Here is a 19,067-nt window from a genome sequence, read left to right on the forward strand (position 1 = left end):
AATTGTATATTGCACCGTCTGGATGACACTTAAATTCTGTTGTACTGTGTGCAATGACAATAAAGAGCTTCTGTTTCTGGGATTAAATTTGTAACAACTCACTGCTATTTATCACGGGGAAGATGCAGCAGCAGGAGAGGTAAGGCAGCATTGACATGCTTGCAAATTGTTTGCCATGCTTCTTTCTTCTGTTTTTGTAGAGATGCCAACTCCAAATTTTCCTCTGATGACATCTTTCCTTTCATCCACAAGTTGAGCCAGGAATAGGAGTTGGTCATTGGTCCAGTTTGGTTTTCCCTTCGGTTTTGGCAGAGTGCATGTGTCCATATCAGCCACGGTTATTCTAGCCCTATAATTAGGCCTACATATCCACTGGTTGTCTAATGAGCTGCCAGACTTGTCAGTAGGCCCACCTGGCCAACAATAAGATGAACATACTTGACAAATAAGTATATTCTTGGTTTCATATTAAATCAGAGACATATTTATTTATAAATCTTTATTTGCACATAACAGGCTATTTCCCAAAATGTTTCTCTTAGGGACTGGGCATAGAAGGTATGAACATGATGTCATCCATAGCAACAAGGTCAACCCTGCCTTCTAGTTTTAGATTAGGAGTCCCTCCCACTCCTTAGGAAAACTTGGTCTCATGGGGCTTTGGGAATAGGTTTGTAGAAATTTTAGTGTTCCATAAGAGTACTCTTAGGGCTAAGATCAAATGTTTTGTGAATACGGACCCAGTTCTGATGAGAGGTCTTATTCCTGAGCCAACTTCAAGAATGTGTCTTGTGTTTCTTTGTTGTTCATCAGGAGTGTCAGTGTAGAATCTTCTCCTTGTAGCTTTTCTTTGTATTCTGGCTTACTCCATTCACTCACTATGAAGCTAATGAGACTAGTTTTGTTATTGACTTTGGTCTGGAAGCTCCTCCACTGCCTCACCCTCTGTGTGCTTGGGATATCCTGCAACTCATGACCAGCCTCTTCACCCTGTAGATGGGCTTCATAATGAATGGATGGAGAAAGCCAGAAAACAGAGAAAAGCTACAGGAGAAGATTCTATATGCAACTGTGATCTACAAATGTTAGAGAATAACATATAAAGACAGTGAGGAGGTGTCAACTCTTCAATGTCAACAAGAAGAGGCAGATGGACGACTACTTCTCCATTCTGCCCCTGCCGCAAGAGAGGGATACCAATCTATAGTTATCTGTTCAGAAGACAAAGATGTCTTTAGAATTCTGTGACAAGATTGAGGCCCAATTGTTCCTGAAGTGTGGCACAAGAACCTGTACAAGGCTTGTAGCTACCAGGAAGGTTGCAGCCAATGTTGGCATGGACAATTGTAAGGCCCTCATTGCAGTGACGTGCAGTGAGGGTTGGGGTTGGGGAGGCACTGACTCACAAGTCAGATTTACAAACATACAGTAGGATGCCAATAGGATAGGATGAGAGAATAGGAGCGAATAGGATGCTGAAAACCATTTTAAAACACCAGAGCCACTGTATATTGCAGTATATCTTACCTTTACTTGTACATGACTTCTCGCTTTGACTGAAAGTCCAGCTTTGAAAAATTTCTTAGTTTAGAAATCAAATCCTCCATTTTTAGGGCGAGAAATGACAGCTTGTCGCTAAGCTCTACAGCATCGCACAGCACACTTCTTGTGTTTACTTTTTGCACACAGGTCAGAGTTCACCGTGATCTGGCTGCAGGCTATCTGGCTGCAGGCTATCTGGCTGCAGGCTATCAGGCTGCTCACTATCGCCGCCTGCCTTGAGGCAGAGGTAGTGCCTGCCTCAAGCCAAGCATTTTCCCTGTGGATTTATCTCTTATCAATAAGATGTAAATATTACACACATACGTAAAATACATTACTGAACACCATGGAAAAGAAGACGTATGCTTTTATTACATAAAAGTGTCCTCAACCATCATATTGGAAACATACACAGAAATGGGAACAAGCACGCGCAGAGGGCACGCGCTCAATCCAGTTTGTGAGTGATTGCGCAATCTGGAGGGAGGCTCGGCTGTCCGTGCCTCATCTCTCGCATCCGAAGCGACTCCGCTTATTTAAATAGGAAATACAGAATTTTCTGCCATATTTACTATAAAAACGGTCAAAATACATTAAGAACCACACCAAAATCATAGTCCTGCCTCCCCTGACTGCACGTCACTGCCTCATTGGGTTGCACACCTACAAAGGACGTGACACTGGCCAGAAATAGGACCTCTCACCAGAACTGGGGCCATATTCACAAAACATATTCTTTAGGAGTGCTAAAAGTACTCCTAAAGAGCACTAAAAGTTCTTAGTTAAGAGTAATTTCTCTAAAACCTATTCACATAAAGCCTTGTGAGACCATCATCTCGCAAGCTCAATTGTATTATACTCACAGATCAGTCTGGTAACGTGCAATAGATAATTGCAATTGGAGCTGTTTGTCAAACGAACGTCCATTGGTTTTGAGGCGGGTTGCATTGTGACGCAACGAGAAGCAACTGTTCAGTGTAAACAACATGGCGGCTTCCACGCATGAGCAGCTATCGAGCAAATTTAATCAGAATTAGAGAGTAATTCTTCTAAAAAGAAGAGCAAAAAACAGCACTGGAGGAAGGGTAATGAAAATGAATGAAATGTTGTTTACTTGATTCAGTACTAAGCTTAAATGAAAGCATAAAAGGCCCCCATTCCAATGATACCAAGCACCATATTATAGAATATTGACAATACCCCTACCATGAGCCTAAACCAGTACACTGAATTTCAAAAACACAATTTATCTCAGGGGGTTAGTAACTTCATGAGCTGAAGAAAGTGATTTCGCTACCACCCCTGCACTGCTGTCCTGATTTCTCTAGTACTATGGGTGTAGACTTTGCCAAAAAACAATGATAGCATTTGTCCCCCCGATGATACCATCAACCCCCCTGGCTCATGGACTATAGTGAATGAATGGAATGGAGGCATTTATTTATTATTTATTTTTATATTTGAGCCCGGCCATTGAATGTACCTTAATTAATTTTTTAATGCAACAAAGGATCTATCTTAGTCCTCTTTAGTTGGAAAGCAATGCAGGTTTATAGGCTATTATGAAGGTTAAACCACTGCATAATTTAATTAAAGCACATTTTTTCACAGGATATATCCAACAGCATGTCTTATAGTATCACAAATAGGCTATAGTCTATATCTGAGTTATATTCACATGAACAGTCTAACATTGAACCGAGTTAATGATTAGATGGATGTTGAGTTAATTTTTTTTCATTACCTTTAATTTGTAGGCTCGTATTTTACACATTATTCAAAGGCACCATATACTTTACAGGCTAAGAAAAATGTGTTGTAGTTCCAAAGGTTCTCCACGTGTTGGCAGGCAAGTACTTCTATATAGGCTAGCTCAACCTCATGTTTAACCACTACAGTATATGCGCTATAATAATATAATAATATGTATAAGTACCTCTGGTAAGTCTATAACTTGTTTATTTTAATGCCACACTTGTACAGTGTATAGTGTACATAGTCAACACAGCTTGTCTTATATGTGTCAATGTGGAAGGCTAAACATTCAACACATTATTATTACAGCTTTTGAAAGTCATTATTTTTCCTATTGCATATGTGCAACTTACCCAACTTTGTGAAATGGTAGTCTATATCGTTTTGGCAAAATGTTACATTCAGCATGTTTCACTAAAATGATAAATTACCGTAGTTTCTTGACAATATACCTCCGTACAAACTAACTATACAGAACACATTATGTACAGTATAGTATCATAGGTAGCCTATAAATTGTGACATTTAATGCCAGTATGTGTGCTATAGACCTACGTCATATATAAACGGCAACCATGCCAAAAGTTACATTAATGACCATCAAAAGATGTGCAACTTTATTGAACGGGTCTATTTTGGATTTCATTTTATGCATAATATGTCGCGTTAATTAATTAAGACCTGTACGGGCAACTGTATGACAGATTAATTCTTCTTCTGTTTCACACACACACACGCACACACACACACACATACACACACACACACACACACACACCATTGTACAGTAACCTATAATATTATGCCACCTTGAAGGTAACATGACGGAACGTGTTTCAAATACCGTTCCCCGCCTTGTAGCCTCGAGCACTTAGCCACGTTTTGAACTATAATTGTTCTGTAACTGGCTCTCGTAATCTGTAACTGGGTTAAAGTGCATTGAATTTAAACTTTGATCGGCAAGAGTGAGAGACCACATGTTGCGTATCCTGCTCAGTTGCCCCAGATAGGGACAGATAAACTGCCTGTTGTGAATTGTAGGTGACGACTATATTATATGCTGTTTATTCTAAATGTAGCCGTAACCGATCACTCTTAAAAAGACGTCTTTGTTAATGGACAGCACAGAGCGATGTCCAACCAGGTGTGTCATTGACCATTGAAGTTTTATTTATTCCGTGTGCCACTAGCCACCCCTCCTCCGTGTAGGTGATCAGTAGACTCGGCTGCGTGTTGGCGCGTGTTTTGTATGTGTTGTGTGAGTGCGTGTGTTGTGTTGTGTGTAATGCTTTGCCAGTAATTTCCTCAGTGCCCCGTTGCGCTCATTGGTGCGTCCCTCCAACGTGTCACTAGTTTTGGTGGATTACCCCAGATATCTTCACCATCGTGAGGGCGAAACACCATTCCTTTCTCTCAACTCCTGTCCTCACAGTGTCCAGTTGTCAACAGAGATCTCTGACATTTGGGGAACTTGTGAATTGCTAAGAACAATCCGAGGGAAAGGATTTAAAGATCTTTATTAGTCATTTACGCACGCCTAGAACGCCTAGAACAAGAAATGCATTTATTTACTTCAAAGTCGAAGATGACGCCGTCTTTCGTATTTCCAGCGTTTTTGTTTTTGGCCCCCTTGCTGTTGCAGGGTCTCTGGGTCAGTGGCTCTCCGGGCTGCGCGTCCTGTGGTTTGCCTGCGATGGAGAAAGACGCGGAGGAAAGGCTGATGATAGAAATCGTCAAGCAGCAACTTTTGGACAAGCTGCACCTGAAAGAGAGACCAAACATCACTCAGACGGTGCCCCGGGCAGCGCTCCTCACTGCGCTGCGCAAATTGCATTCTGGGCGCGTCAGACCGGATGGTACTCTTGAACTAGAGAACAATAAACTACCTACCAAAGAACAAGGATATGAAATAGTGAGCTTTGCAGATCTAAGTAAGTTTAGTTTTTCACATTTTATACTGTGAAGCTGTTATCCCTATGACACTCAATCGCCAGCATATTGTGTGCATGGACCTAAATTAGGGCAGGGGTTCCCTGTGTCTTTTTTTAGATACTTTGGGTTTTTGTATTGCTCTGTAAGATGCAAAAGCTTAGGTTTATGGTATCTGTCAACACATTTTAAATGTAATCATAGAAATAACATGTTTGCATGGCTTATATTAAGGGTCAATCATAACATGGTGATAATACAAAATGCTTGAAATGAGTGGAAACAGATTAACATGTCTTTTTTTTTTTTTTTTTTACATAAATCTGCAGCTTTACTTCATATGTATGTTTTAAAATTACTCCCTCTTTGCTTGTGTAAAACAGAGGATCAAAAAAGTAACATTCTGTGTTGTTCTTAAATTGTCATTGATCCATAGATAAGCCAGAGGGAGATGATGCAACCAGCCTCAGTCTTACCTTCCAGTTTCTACAGGAACGTGGTCAGAGTATACAGGTGCTCCAGTCTTCTCTGTGGATCTACGCCCACTCCTCTAAGAACCCTCATCGCGACTCCCGCCTCTCTGCCCAGGTTTTCCTCTCTGCAGTAGATGGGGAGTCTAACCGCACCATGGTGATGGAAAAGATGCTAGAGGTCCAGGAGAGTAACTGGCACACCTTCCCCATCACCCGCACCCTGCAGGCCTTCCTGGATGGGGGCCAGCACCGGCTGCGGCTGGAGGTCAGCTGTGATGAGGATGGGAAGAACCTGTGCTCCCTGGATGGCTCTGCTGGTGACTCCCCCAACCAGCCCTTCCTGGTGGCCCAGGTGCGCCTCCGTGACGACCGCTCGAAGCACACACTCAGGAAGCGCTCGTTGCGTTGTGGTGATGATGTAAGTGTGTGCTGCAAGAGAGACTTTTACATCAAGTTCAAAGATATCCAGTGGCATGACTGGATCATTGCACCTGAAGGATACCATATGAATTATTGCATGGGTCAGTGTCCCCAACATCTGGCTGGCTCCCCAGGCATAGCATCCTCGTTCCACGCCACTGTCTTCAGCCAGCTGAAAGTCAACGGCATTAACACAGCTGCATCTTCATGTTGTGTTCCCACTGAGCGCCAGCCCCTCTCCATGGTGTACTTCAACTCCCAGCACAGCATTGTCAAAACGGACGTCCCTGATATGATAGTGGAGTCCTGTGGATGTACATAGAGATATGGTATTGGTTACATAGATTTGTTTGACACAGGAGAATGTGTGTATGCATGGACTAAGCAACCGTAACATATGGCAGACTCAACACAGACAAGAGAGGTGTGATATAAATATAAAACATTTACAATGGTGACAAGTAGATCAGGCCAGGGCTGATTGAAGTCCCCCCTTTATCAAAGAAACTGTTTATGGAGGTCACAGAAATCACAAAGAGATTAATATGAAGCCTTCACTATAGTGCACATTTTAGTGATGTAGTATTTTTTTTTTCATTTTTGTCTTATGTAGGTTATTTATTTTGTATTTCACAATTGCTGCCGGGATTCAGTCCAGTAAAATGTTTTATGGGTCTCAGGAAATTATGAGCAGAAATGGCTGCGCTTCTAGCTCTTTCAAAACATTAGATACAGTATTTTTTCCACTTATAGTCACAGTGTCCACAAACAATATTTGTACTCAAAATACTCAATTTTACAGAACCGTTATATTTCCATGACTTATCTTCCCCTCTTGTTAGCCTAATCAAATAATGTAATTTAAAGCAAGGCTTTTAAAACAAAGAAAGAGATCCTTGAGTTAAAGTGTGCCTTCGTGATTACAAAGTGACACTTGGACATTGAGTATCAAGTCATCTTGGTCCAAATACCAAAGAGAATCCACTGAGTATTATTACCGACTAATGCGGATGTACATAAAACCATTCATATGGACTTTTATTTGTATGCTATATGTGACGTATTCTTAAATTTAAGCCTAAAAAGTTGTGGTTTGAACAGGTACAATTTGCTCTTAGTTCTCTTTGAGCACAGCCAAAGCTGCATTCAGGTTGAAATATGTTTGATCAGCATCTCCACTGTATTATTTACACAAGTCTGGTAATCAGTTGGGTAACTATGTCTCTGACAGCATATGAACCCAAGGTCATTTCTGAGCAGTGTGAGCAAACAGCGATTGCATTAGTGTCAGGTTATGTGAAGGTCTGTGAGGCAGGTGGGTCAATGAGCATGTGGCGTTGCACGTTGGCATTTATATTCTCAAAGTCTAAAGTTTTCTGAGTTGATGTAAAATTAGAAGCATTCCAGCTAAAGGCAACCTGGTTATCATTATTGGGGATTTGAGAACATCTTCGTCAAATGGTAAAAGCACAATTTATAGTCCTATATAGTCTATAAATATATTTAAACATGCCTGCATCCACACTAAAATAACTAAGGCGTGATGGGCATTACCGTCTCACAACACATGACAGAAATGGAGGATTTACTCACATGTGGTGAAAAATGGTGCAACAGCTCACAAAACACAGAAGCAAAGTAATGAATTAATTGAAAACCACTTTGAACCCTTTTTTAATGAGATTTCAAATTTAAAATAAGCATAAAAGTCAAAGATTCAACCACCTGTAAGCACATGCCCTGTGTCGTTTCATATTAGGAAGAATTATATAGTACATCATTTCTTGTATAGAAAAATATTACTCTGCTACCAATACATATATAGTATAGAGAGTATACTGTATATAGTATATACTGTATGTGAGACCCAGGCCTTGACTACTTTTCATCTGTTTACACCAAGCAGTGAAAAAGCCAAAGATAATTTATGCTTTCTGGATGATGTTTCATGGGTTTGTCCTTACTGTGTTGATACTGCTATGATACAAAGGAAAGATTTTCAGGCAAATAGTTTGGCATTTTGCCTAAACATTCTAAAAAGATGTTTTCATTTCATTTCTGTCCAAATAGTCCAGAAACTTGTTTCATGTCTCTCTGTTGCCTCTTAAAGCTGCGCTTGTTTTATTTCTTCCAACCTCTGTAAAACAATTTTAATGCTAGAGTTTATTGTGTATTATTTTATCTTGCAAGCACCCCCTGTCCCATGACATATGTGACATTTAGGTGTGATCATAACATAACTTATTAAGCACTTTATCACCCTACTGTATTTTTAGAGAAAATTCTGCTAAAGTTCTACTAGTAACTCAGGCAGCACAACCTAGAAAATGAAGATACTGTAGGCCAGAGCAAATGTCAATCATCTTATTTTCTTACGCTCTCCTTGTGTTTAAATACATTGTATTGCAAGTGTTTGCAGAGCGCACAGATGTCTGTATACTGTAACTGGTGGAAATTAACCCAGGATTTGAATTTTTTGTCAATTTATAGTTGTAATAATTGTCTTTATTTTTATATCACGCTAAATTTTATGCACAATGAATTATTTGTAATAGCCATTAAATGAGTTTGTCACAATGTGCTGAAATTCTACGATTACAGTTCAAGTATATTTTTAATAAATAAATACGTATTTTTTAATTAATCTGATTATTCCCATTATTTCTATTTTTAAATATCATTGTATCTTTCCTCTTTAGCCACAATTACCACACGCCACACCTTAAAAAAAAAGAATAATGGTCTTTGTAAACATACAGTATATACAACGTGAACTGACCAAAGTGGATGGAATAAATAGTAATATATAAATAGTATAAATAGTTCTTACTATCCTTAGTCTCTCAACAGTTGAGTCTGTAAGATGTATTGGCTGGTTACATTTTCCAGTTTATTAGTGAGAATATGATTTGATTGCGAAAAGGTTAGAAATTCACCCTCAATGCTTTTTAAAATGCATTGGGTTTTTTTTTTTACAAGCTGTATGAATATATATTTTACTACCAAGTGCATAGAGGATAAAACATAAGTATGGTCAGTGATATTAATCTTAAAGCAGATTTCCAATTTTAGCCAACATGATTCACGTTACCTGCCTTGTTATCCCATTGGCACCGTCTGTAAGGCAAAGGGCCTGTTTGCTCATACAAATAGTGGAAGTGGCTTTATGGACTGTCTGTGTTTGATGTGTAAACAGTTGTCACATTCTCTTGGCATGCTGTCATTTTCACATCATGCATTTGCATCTTGGATGGATCACAATCTAAAGCTGAGGAAATTGCGTACAAGTAAATAATAAATAAAAAATCTATTTTACAAAAAAACAATAAAGAAACAAAAGTTTGTTTTTATTTTGGCAAGTTTATCTACTGTAAAGAATGTATGTTCAGATATTTGTCTGTGATATCAATACAGTAGCACACACACATATGATGAACCATGATTGTACACTGACCTATAAATATTTCTATGTACTGATGAGAATGAATAAGATATACAAACTGGATCCTATACATAAACCCCTGTTCCATGTTTTTAAAATAATCTCCCAGTGAACGTCCTGCCATAGCCAAAATCCCTGACATGAACTTTCAAAAACAGCATGCCAAAACATCATGTGCCTTTCTCTGCCAAAATTTGCTAACGCCCCTTCTACAGCCAACGGCAGCGCCGATGTTGCACCATACAAAATGGACTATAATCAGATCAATTTGATTATACAAGTTGATTATTCATAATCCTGTCACTGGTCAAAAGTGGTCAAATTCATCAGATAACTCAGCACTTACATGCTAAAAAATTTGATCCAGGGGTCAGCCTGTAGCTCACCGGGGTGGAGTGCATGCCCCATATAGGCTCAGTCATCGGGTTTGAATCTGCCCTTTGTTGCCAGTCATCCCCATTCCCTTTAGTGGATGCTGTCATGAATAATAATAAGAAAACAACATGGACTCTGGGTTAGTTCTGCTGTTGTGAATCACTGGTACTCAGACACAATCATAAGTTTGGGAGTAACATTGCTGTTACCCCAATAACAAGCCATGGGTAACACGGGAAGTTAAGGCTGTCCTGAACTAGAAGAAGGCTTAAATGGAGGCTAAAGACAGTTATAGGAGAAAGCTGGAGTACAAATTCCAGCGTAACAACATGAGGGACGTGTGGAGAAGCATGAGAACCATCACCGGGCTCCAGAAGACTAGTAGCACAGGGTTGGAGAACCATGTGGACCAGGCCAACGAACTGAACCTATTTTTCATACTGCGGCCCATCCCCCACATAACTCTGCTGCTGGCTGCCCTTCAAAGACTGCCACTTTACCTCCCCCTACTCCTCCTCCTCCTCCTTAAAGACCCCTTAGCTTCCCCTCACCATCTGATTTCACACCTACCTATTCCACCCCTCCCCTCTGCTCTACATCACGTCCTCCATAACCTGATGACCTCAGCCCTCCCCCGACGGACACCTCTACAGTGTCCTTCACGCCTGACCTGGTGAGAAGACAGTTGACAAGACTCCACTCCGGCAAAGCTGCAGGCCCCAACGGCATATTTCCCAGGGTGCTTAAAGCCTTTGCCCCCCAGCTGTGTGGAGTACTGAGTCAAGTCTTTAGCCTGAGCCTGCACCTCCAGAGGGCCCCTTTGCTGTGGAAGACATCCTGCCTCGTGCCTGTGCCCATGATGCCGCGTCCCAGTGGCCCTCAGGACTACAGACCAGTGGCCCTGATGGTCCCACATCATGAAGACCACGGAGAGACTCGTCCTGGAGACGCTAAGGCTTATGGTCAGGCCCTTCACTGATCCCCTACAGTTCGTCTACCAGCCCCGCCTAGGAGTTGAGGACTGCATCATGTACCTGCTGAACAGAGTGTACAGTTATCTGGACAAGCCTGCGAGCACTGTGAGAGACATGTTCTTTGTCTTCTCCAATGCATTCAACACCATCCGTCCGGCTCCACTGGGTGAGAAGATGGCTGTGATGCAGGTGGAGGTCCCCATCTTGTCCTGGATTGTGGATTACCGGAGGGGCAGACCACAGTATGTACGCCTAAAGAACTGTGTGTCTGATAGAGTGGTCAGCAACACTGGGGCCCCATAGGGGACTGACTCCCTTTCTCTTCTATTGCACTTGAGTCCAACCACGTTCAGAAGTTTTCTGATGACTCTGCAAAAATTGGCTGCATCGGAAAGGGGGATGAATGTAAATACAGAATTGTTGTGGGTCACTTTGTCACTTGGAGTGAGCTGAATCATCTGCAGCTCAACATGACTAAAACAAAGGAGCTCGTAGTGGATCTGAGGAGGGTGAAAACACCTGTGACCCCTGTCTCCATCCAGGGGGTCCCTGTGAACACTGTAGAGGAGTATAAGTACCTGGGGGTGTACTTCAATAATAAGTTGAACTGGACTAGAAACATTGAGGCTATCTACACAAAGGGCCAAAGTCAACTCTTCTTCCTGAGGAGGCTAAGGATGTTTTATGAGTCTGCTGTGGCCAGTGCGATCTTCTTCGCTGTCACATGCTGGGGCAGTGGGCCGAAGGTCACAGACACCAACAGACTGAACAAACTGATCAGGAGGGCTGGTGATGTTGTGGGGAGGAGCTGGACACGCTGACAACCGTGGCAGAGAGGAGGATGCTGTCCAGGCTCCGGTCTATCCTGGACAATGTCTCCCACCCTCTCTATGACACACTGGCCGAGGAGAGAAGCACCTTCAGCAGAAGACTCCTCGCACCCAGATGCACCACAGAGCGCCACAGGAAATCTTTCATGCCTGTGGTCATTAAACTATACAGTGCATCTCTTGGAGAGTCTGTCACCTCCTCTCTGTAGTTCAGACTCAATCATGAACAATCTGTTCTTTGCACATTTGTACGGTACTTTGCACGTTATTACAGTACTTTTGATCTGTATATACATTACCATTGTGATTTTTCTATTTTATATATATATATAAAACAGTATAGTAAAACAGAATATATATATATATACTGTTTTATATTTCTGTTGTTGTTAAATATGTTGTTGTATACCTGGAGTTTGAAACAAAAGCAATTTCCCCCGGGGATTATTAAAGTATTTCTGATTCTGATTCTGATTCTGGCTGTCTTCAGAAGCAGGGACAGAGAAGCCATGAAGGCAGCACAGCAGGAGGTGAAGCACTCTGTGAGGGAAGCTGAGGACAGCTACAGGAGAAAGGTGAAGCAGAAGCTGAGGGAGAACAACATGCAGGAGGTCTGGGAAGATGTGAGGAGGTCACAACACAAAGACCAGAGCTACAGGGGGAACAATGGAGAGGGCGAACGAGCTGAATGACTTCTTCATCAGGTTTAACCAGCCCTTGTCCCTCCAATGCCACCCTCACTGCAGCCATCTCTCCTTCTTCCCTGTACACACCTCCTCCCTGACACCACAACTCCCCCCCTCCTCCTCCACCTCCACCTCAACACAATCCCCTCATCACATCCCCACAGACCAGGTCAGAGGCCAGCTAAGGAAGCTCCGACCCAGGAAAGCAGCAGGCCCGGATAAAGTGTGTCCGAGACTACTGAAGACCTGCGCTGCAGAACTGGGGGAACCACTACAACGGATCTTCAAACTTAGCCCGCAGCTAGGGAGAGTGCCTACCCTCGGGAAGACATCCTGCATCGTTCCGGTTCCCAAGAAGAAGGCCCAGAGAGCTGAATGACTTTTGACAGGTGGCACTCACTTCACACCTGATAAAGACGTTTGAGCAGCTCTTTCTCAGCTTCCTCAGACCTCAGATACAACACGCCCAGGACTGCCTGCAGTTTGGGTACCAGCCAGATGTTGATGTGGAGGATGCCATCCTCTACATGCTGCACTGAGTCCACTCCCATCTGGGTAAGGGAAGCGGCACAGTGAGGATTCTCTACTTGGATTAATACCATCCAGCCCCCTATACTAAATAGGAGTGGACCCCTACCTGGTGGACTGGGTCAGAGACTACCTCACTGATAGGCCACAGTACGTCAGGCTGAAGGACACCACGTCTGACACTGTGGTCAGCAGCACTGGAGCCCCTCAGGGCACAGTGCTGGCCCCTCTTCTCTTTCACCCTGTACACCTCGGGCTTCTGCTACAACTCGGAGCTGTGTCACATACAGAAGTACGACGATGACACAGCCATCGTGGGATGTATCAGGGGTGACAGAAAGGAGGAGTATTGGATTCTGGTGGGGGACTTTGCTCTCTGGTGCCACACTAACCACCTACTGCTCAAATACCTCAGGCTGTGGCTGGACAATAAACTGGACTGGACAACACACACCAGCCACCTGTACTGGAAGACACAAAGCAGGTTGTACTTCCTGGGGAGACTGCGGTCCTTCAACATCTGCAGCAAACTGCTATGGATGTTTTACCAGTCTGTGGTCACCAGTGTCCTTTCTGCACTGCGGTGTGCTTGGGGGGCAGTGTATCCAAGAAGGACACCTCCAGACTGGATAAACTGATCAAGCGGGCCGGCTCGGTGGTCGGCATGAAACTGGACTCGCTGGTGACGGTGGCAGAGAGGAGGACACTGGAAAAACTGCTGGACCTTATGGACAATGCCAGCCACCACCTGCACACCGTCATCAGCAACCAAAGGAGCCTGTTCAGTGTTAGAACCCCTTTGTCCCCTTTGTCCCTCAGGCCATCATCCTCTACAACTCCTCACTTGGTGGGAGGAAGAAATAAAGAGGACAGAAGAGAAGGAGTGGGAGCCACTCACACTGCAATTAATAATCTACTCTTACATACCTGGACACTTATCTTTTTTTCTTTGTGTTATAACTTTATCCACCACTTAAGTGCAATGATTTAATCTTACTGCTCATTTCTGTCATATACTGTCCTACCTATTTTTTCTTATACATTTTTTCTACATTTAACTCATCTGATTTCATTTTCCATGAATTTTATTTGACCTGGATTCTTACATCTACTTCATATATATTTAACTTAGAGTTTATTGTTTACTGTTTATTGTTTTTTGATATACTTTATGTATTTATTTAGCTAAGAGTTTATTCGTTATCCTATACTTTATTTTTTATACCTCCCTCGTGTTTTTGTAAGCTGCTGGAAAGTCAATTTCCTTGCGGGAGTCATCCCAAAGGGATGAATAAAGAGAAGTCTAATTCTAAATCTAAGTCTAAGTCTAACATATTTCCACTGCTTTGGTAGTTACTCCAAATGTATTGCTTTTTCAAATGAAATCACACAATTACTGAAATTTAAATGGTTATGTTATGCGTTACTTTTGTCATGATCAGGTTGTGAAAGTAACCCAAGATTTGCAAAAATCTAGCAAGATGGGGCGGCCGGCGGCACTGTGGTTAGAGCAGCCCCCCATGTAAAACGTCTGAAGGTCTTTGAGGCAGCGGCCGGGGCCCTTTGCTGCATGTCGTCCCCCCTCTCTATCCCTCACCCCATTTCCTGTCTGTCCTATCTAATAAAGGCTTGAAAACCTGCCAAAAAAAAATAAAATCTTAAAATAAAAAAATAAATCTAGCAAGATGGTGATAATGATAAACTTTTTTTTTTTTCACTCATTTTGAATTTGATGCTGTGATGTCAAACGTTTGGAGCATTCCACAGGTGAATAGGTTAATTGGAAACAGTTGAGTGTTGTGATTGGGTATAAAAGGAGGTATCAAATACAAAAACTGAGAGTGAATATTTGCAATAAAACAATAAACTTTATCAGTTGGAACATTACATATCTTTTTTTTGTAGTGTATTTAATTGAATATAGGCTGAAAAGGATTTTCAAGTCATTGTATCCTGTTTTTATTTACGTATTACACAGTGTCCAACCTTATTGGCATCGGGTTGGTAAATAGGTGGATGTGGCAAGTAATGTAAAAGCCCCTTGAGTGGTCCGAAGGATAGAAAGGCGTTAAATAAACTCCATTTTCCATTTATCATGAAAAGAGTTGAAGCAGATATTTGAAAGTAATTATAATTAATTTTGAGAGAAGTAACTAATAACTAATTACTGATTTTCAGTAACTTGCACATCGATTGAGACATAAACATCACTTATTTTTTTAAACTTACTCCTACATAACCCTATCCTAACCCATCCTTATAAACTATGAATTAGCATCAATTCATCTTTGTTTTTTAAAAACAAAATAATGGCAATACTTGACAAAAAATCCTATTGTAAATGAATTGCTACTTAATGAATAGCATATCTGTCTTTTTAGATGCAAAATTATCAATTGTGTTCACCAGCTTGTTCTTGAAAGAATTAGATAAGAAGTTACATGGGACTGCTAAATATTACTTACACTCGCTTCGTCACAAGTCGCCTATAAATAAAGGGACCAGCTACAGCAGATTTGGGGATAGCAAAGGCTGCAATGGATACTCTTGTTGGGAAAACGAAGGACACATTTCTAAGCTGCAATTTGAAGAGAACCTTTTTAATGGCACAACCTGCTGTGTTGTATTTGGATAGAAAATATGGACTTTGAAGGAGGCAACCCCTAAACTGGCAACAAAGAACAAACTTATGAAAGGTCACAAAAGATCTAAATGCTGGCTGGAGTTTTTGAGTGTTGACGAAAAGGGCAAAAGGGCCCTGCAATCCACCTATGCCCATGTGGCATAGGTGGAGAAGAAGTGTTTGTTGATGCTAGGAGATGAACATGGATAAAGGCTGCTGCACGTGGAATGATTTTAGAGCAAAATCATGAGTTTGGTGTGAGCAGGTGAGTACTCTTTGGCACCAGGATGCAACTGCCTTGGCCCCGCTGATGGAAAGCAGAAAGCTGACCTACTCTGGGAAAAATAAAAGCCTACTGACTCACTGATATACTGACACACTGACCCACAGACCCACTGTTTGCTGCTGTGCTAAAACCCTAATCCTTCATTCCACTCACAATCCCACAAATCCTCTGGGGAGGGTTAAGGTGTCAGTCAGACTCATCCCCCCGCGATGTCATGACAGGACATCCTGGTAAGAAACTGCTCTCACACGCTGGCCTTTCCCACACCTGTCCTCAGGTTAACAGTAAACCACATTGTTATGTTGGGTGTTTAGATGAGTGAACAAACATGCAGTACTTATTATTTGCCATTTGGCCATCATGCTGTGACACATGTTTAAGGATTTGTATTCTCAACATGCAGAGCAAGTAGGAAAAAGTCCTGAAAAGTGAGCCTGGTTTTGATTCCAAATGTACCAAATGTACTCACCGTTGACTTAGTCAAATGAAATCCCTAGGCAGAGGACAGATCAATTATTCAATTTAGTGATCTAAGACGTTGGCTGGCCATCTCAGTGAACTAATGCACCATACTGTACAGCTCTATTGCAGTCTTATACAGTATATGAGATATTTAATGATGTTATTATATGTATTTTGTTCCTGTTCATTCATCAGTATTTATCTACAGGGCAATGCTAAGTTATATCCTGTAGTTACATGTATCCAGGGTCAAGTTTATAGAAAACAATATACCAATATGTATTCTGTTGGCCTCAGTTAGCAATAAGGTGTTGTTTGGCAATTCAACCCCTTTCGTATTATAACAACCATTTTAAAGTTAGGACTAGATGAAACAATCCCCTGTTACAAAAAACAAACAAACAAACAAACAAACAAACTAACGGGGCATTGTTTCATCAATTCCTTTATCTAGTCCTTCATCTAGTAGTCCTTTATCTGTAATGGTTTCTGCACTTCGAATAACTTTTTAATCCACAGGATGATCCCATTACGACAGACCTACTTACCTGTTTTACCTCTGTATGTTACGTCATAGGTGCCTCGTTACAGAACAATATCCGGCACCCTCAATGTGAACTTAGATAGAGCTTTACTTCTGACTTGATGTCCACTATTTGATTTAAATATTCTTCCCTGGATAAAGGAAGTTGTTCAAAGTTGTATTGATAAATGTGATATTAAAATGATACTATTCTACAATACTCATACTGGAAAATGTCACATATATGCATCACATTAGCAGCTACTAGAAAACCTGTCATATCAAATAATTGAGTTTACACCCGGCATTGGCAAGTCCAATAATGCAGATTGTAAAAAAAAACAAAGTTTCACATGACTTTTCTGAATATACAAAATACTTTGAATATATTAAAATAAAATGTATATTTAAAAATTAGAAATAGCAAGTATATGATTTTACTTTTTGCCATATCTCAAAATCTCATATTTCGACAACTACAACATTTATATCTGTAAGAATTGGTGCTTATCAATTACTGACAAACATAAAAATGTTGATGTGATATTTATTAAATATGAAATTATTGCTATCTGCCATAATTAGTATTGATATATTTCTTCAATTACAAAAGCTGTATTGGAAAGCTTGTCTGTAATTAAGTGCATTGTGCATTTGCCAGTTTTCTGTCAATGTTTACAAAACTCAATATCAGTTCTTGCCACTTGGTGGCGTAGTTTAAGTAATTGTTGTTAAGTAAATTGCTTGAGGGTCACTTATTTACTACAGGGAAAAATCCAATTAAATCAACTCCTGCTTTACTGGGATTGTGCCATTAACTCCAACTCACGTTGTCACGTTCACTTCCAAGAAGTTCAAGATTGTTTTGGGACCAGCAGGACAAAAATTTGTTGGGGGGTTTAGGGACTTCACAGTGAAGGTAATTTCATAATAACCAGTATGTACCCTGAATAAAAATTGTGAGTATAAAGGAAAGATGACTTCTATCTAAGGTGTCCAAAGTAGTCAAAACTGGACAGACATTTTTCCAAGGTGTCATGAACAGTTTCTTGCTCATCACAGTTCTAAGACTGTCAACTAATGGAGAGGTGTAAATATAGTAATAGAGAGTGCTGTTATGGTTATTTACAGTTTGGTCAGCAGAGGGCACTAGTGAAAACTGCTTGCGAAAGAAAACCGGAGATGACAGTGGACATGAAGTTCCACTTATCAATCATCTCTCTCTCTCTCAGTCTCTCTCTCTCTCTCTCTCTCTCTCTCTCTCTCTCTCTCTCTCTCTCTCTCTCTCTAGTGACTGAACTCTCTACTGATGGCACAGTTTGGACCGCCAATAATCACAAGTACCAACATACAAGGCAACGTTGTTAAAATTACAATATTCCAGGTAGTTCAGCCTATTGCTGAGCAGAAATACAACTGATGTTTGGGAATACTGATCAGAGCATGTACTGTCACTGATGATCAACTCATGAGGCACCTTTTCAAATGAGAAAGGAAAGACCATCCTAACATCTTGTACTAGCATTGTATTACTACTATGAATTGATCATCAGTCTATCCAGGAGCAAAGGTTTCTATGGATACACAATGCAGACCTACTTCAACCTTTTTTGTTCATTATACTACTGTAAGACTTGTTTCTGAAGGTGTCAATAGCATCACTTTAGGAGTACGTCTGGGCATGCCAAACACGGATCATCTATTCAAACATGTTTTGCTAGTTGTTAGGCAGTAGCCTCAGTGGGAATTTTAAATCTTTGGAGCTGTTTGGGTGTCAAAGATACCGCTGTGTTGTAGGAATCTGCTTACAAGTGAGCTTTTTTATGGGACTGGAATTAAGAGTAAAGATGCGATATCTCACTAAAACACTACTTTTGCCTTTTTAGAAAGTTCCCTGCTTCCAATGGGTGGTTTGGCCAACCAATTGGATTTCTAAAAGTGAGTCGATTTCAGAATACTTGCATAATGTCAAAAGAACGAGAACTCACGCACAATTTAATTGCCTAACAGCAATATCATACTCCAATAGTTTGTATCTACAATCTGGAAAGGGTTATGGTACTTGGAGCTACTCATACTTACCTCATAGTAGAGGCTTTTGATTCCAAACAGAGACAGTCCCATCCTGTATATTGTCTTTGGCACTGCATGGGTCTATTAAACATGAAATGAAGGCATATCACTGACAACTTATAAATGAAAAGCAACAATTTACAGAA

The 19,067-nt window shown here is 41.0% G+C and overlaps 1 protein-coding gene across 1 annotated transcript; it reads left to right on the forward strand.

The window, feature by feature from the left end:
• The first annotated feature begins 4,736 nt into the window (after positions 1–4,736).
• On the forward strand, positions 4,737–8,578 carry LOC310965197 (inhibin beta B chain). The gene is made up of 2 exons (XM_083938679.1): positions 4,737–5,228; positions 5,663–8,578. Exons 1-2 carry the CDS (start codon positions 4,856–4,858, stop codon positions 6,439–6,441), a joined length of 1,152 nt encoding a protein of 383 aa, XP_083794805.1. The 5' UTR covers positions 4,737–4,855; the 3' UTR covers positions 6,442–8,578.
• Positions 8,579–19,067: the final 10,489 nt, after the last annotated feature.

The sequence above is a fragment of the Echiichthys vipera genome (genome assembly GCF_963691815.1).
Source record: "Echiichthys vipera genome assembly, chromosome: X".
NCBI classification, from domain to species: Eukaryota; Metazoa; Chordata; class Actinopteri; order Perciformes; family Trachinidae; genus Echiichthys; species Echiichthys vipera.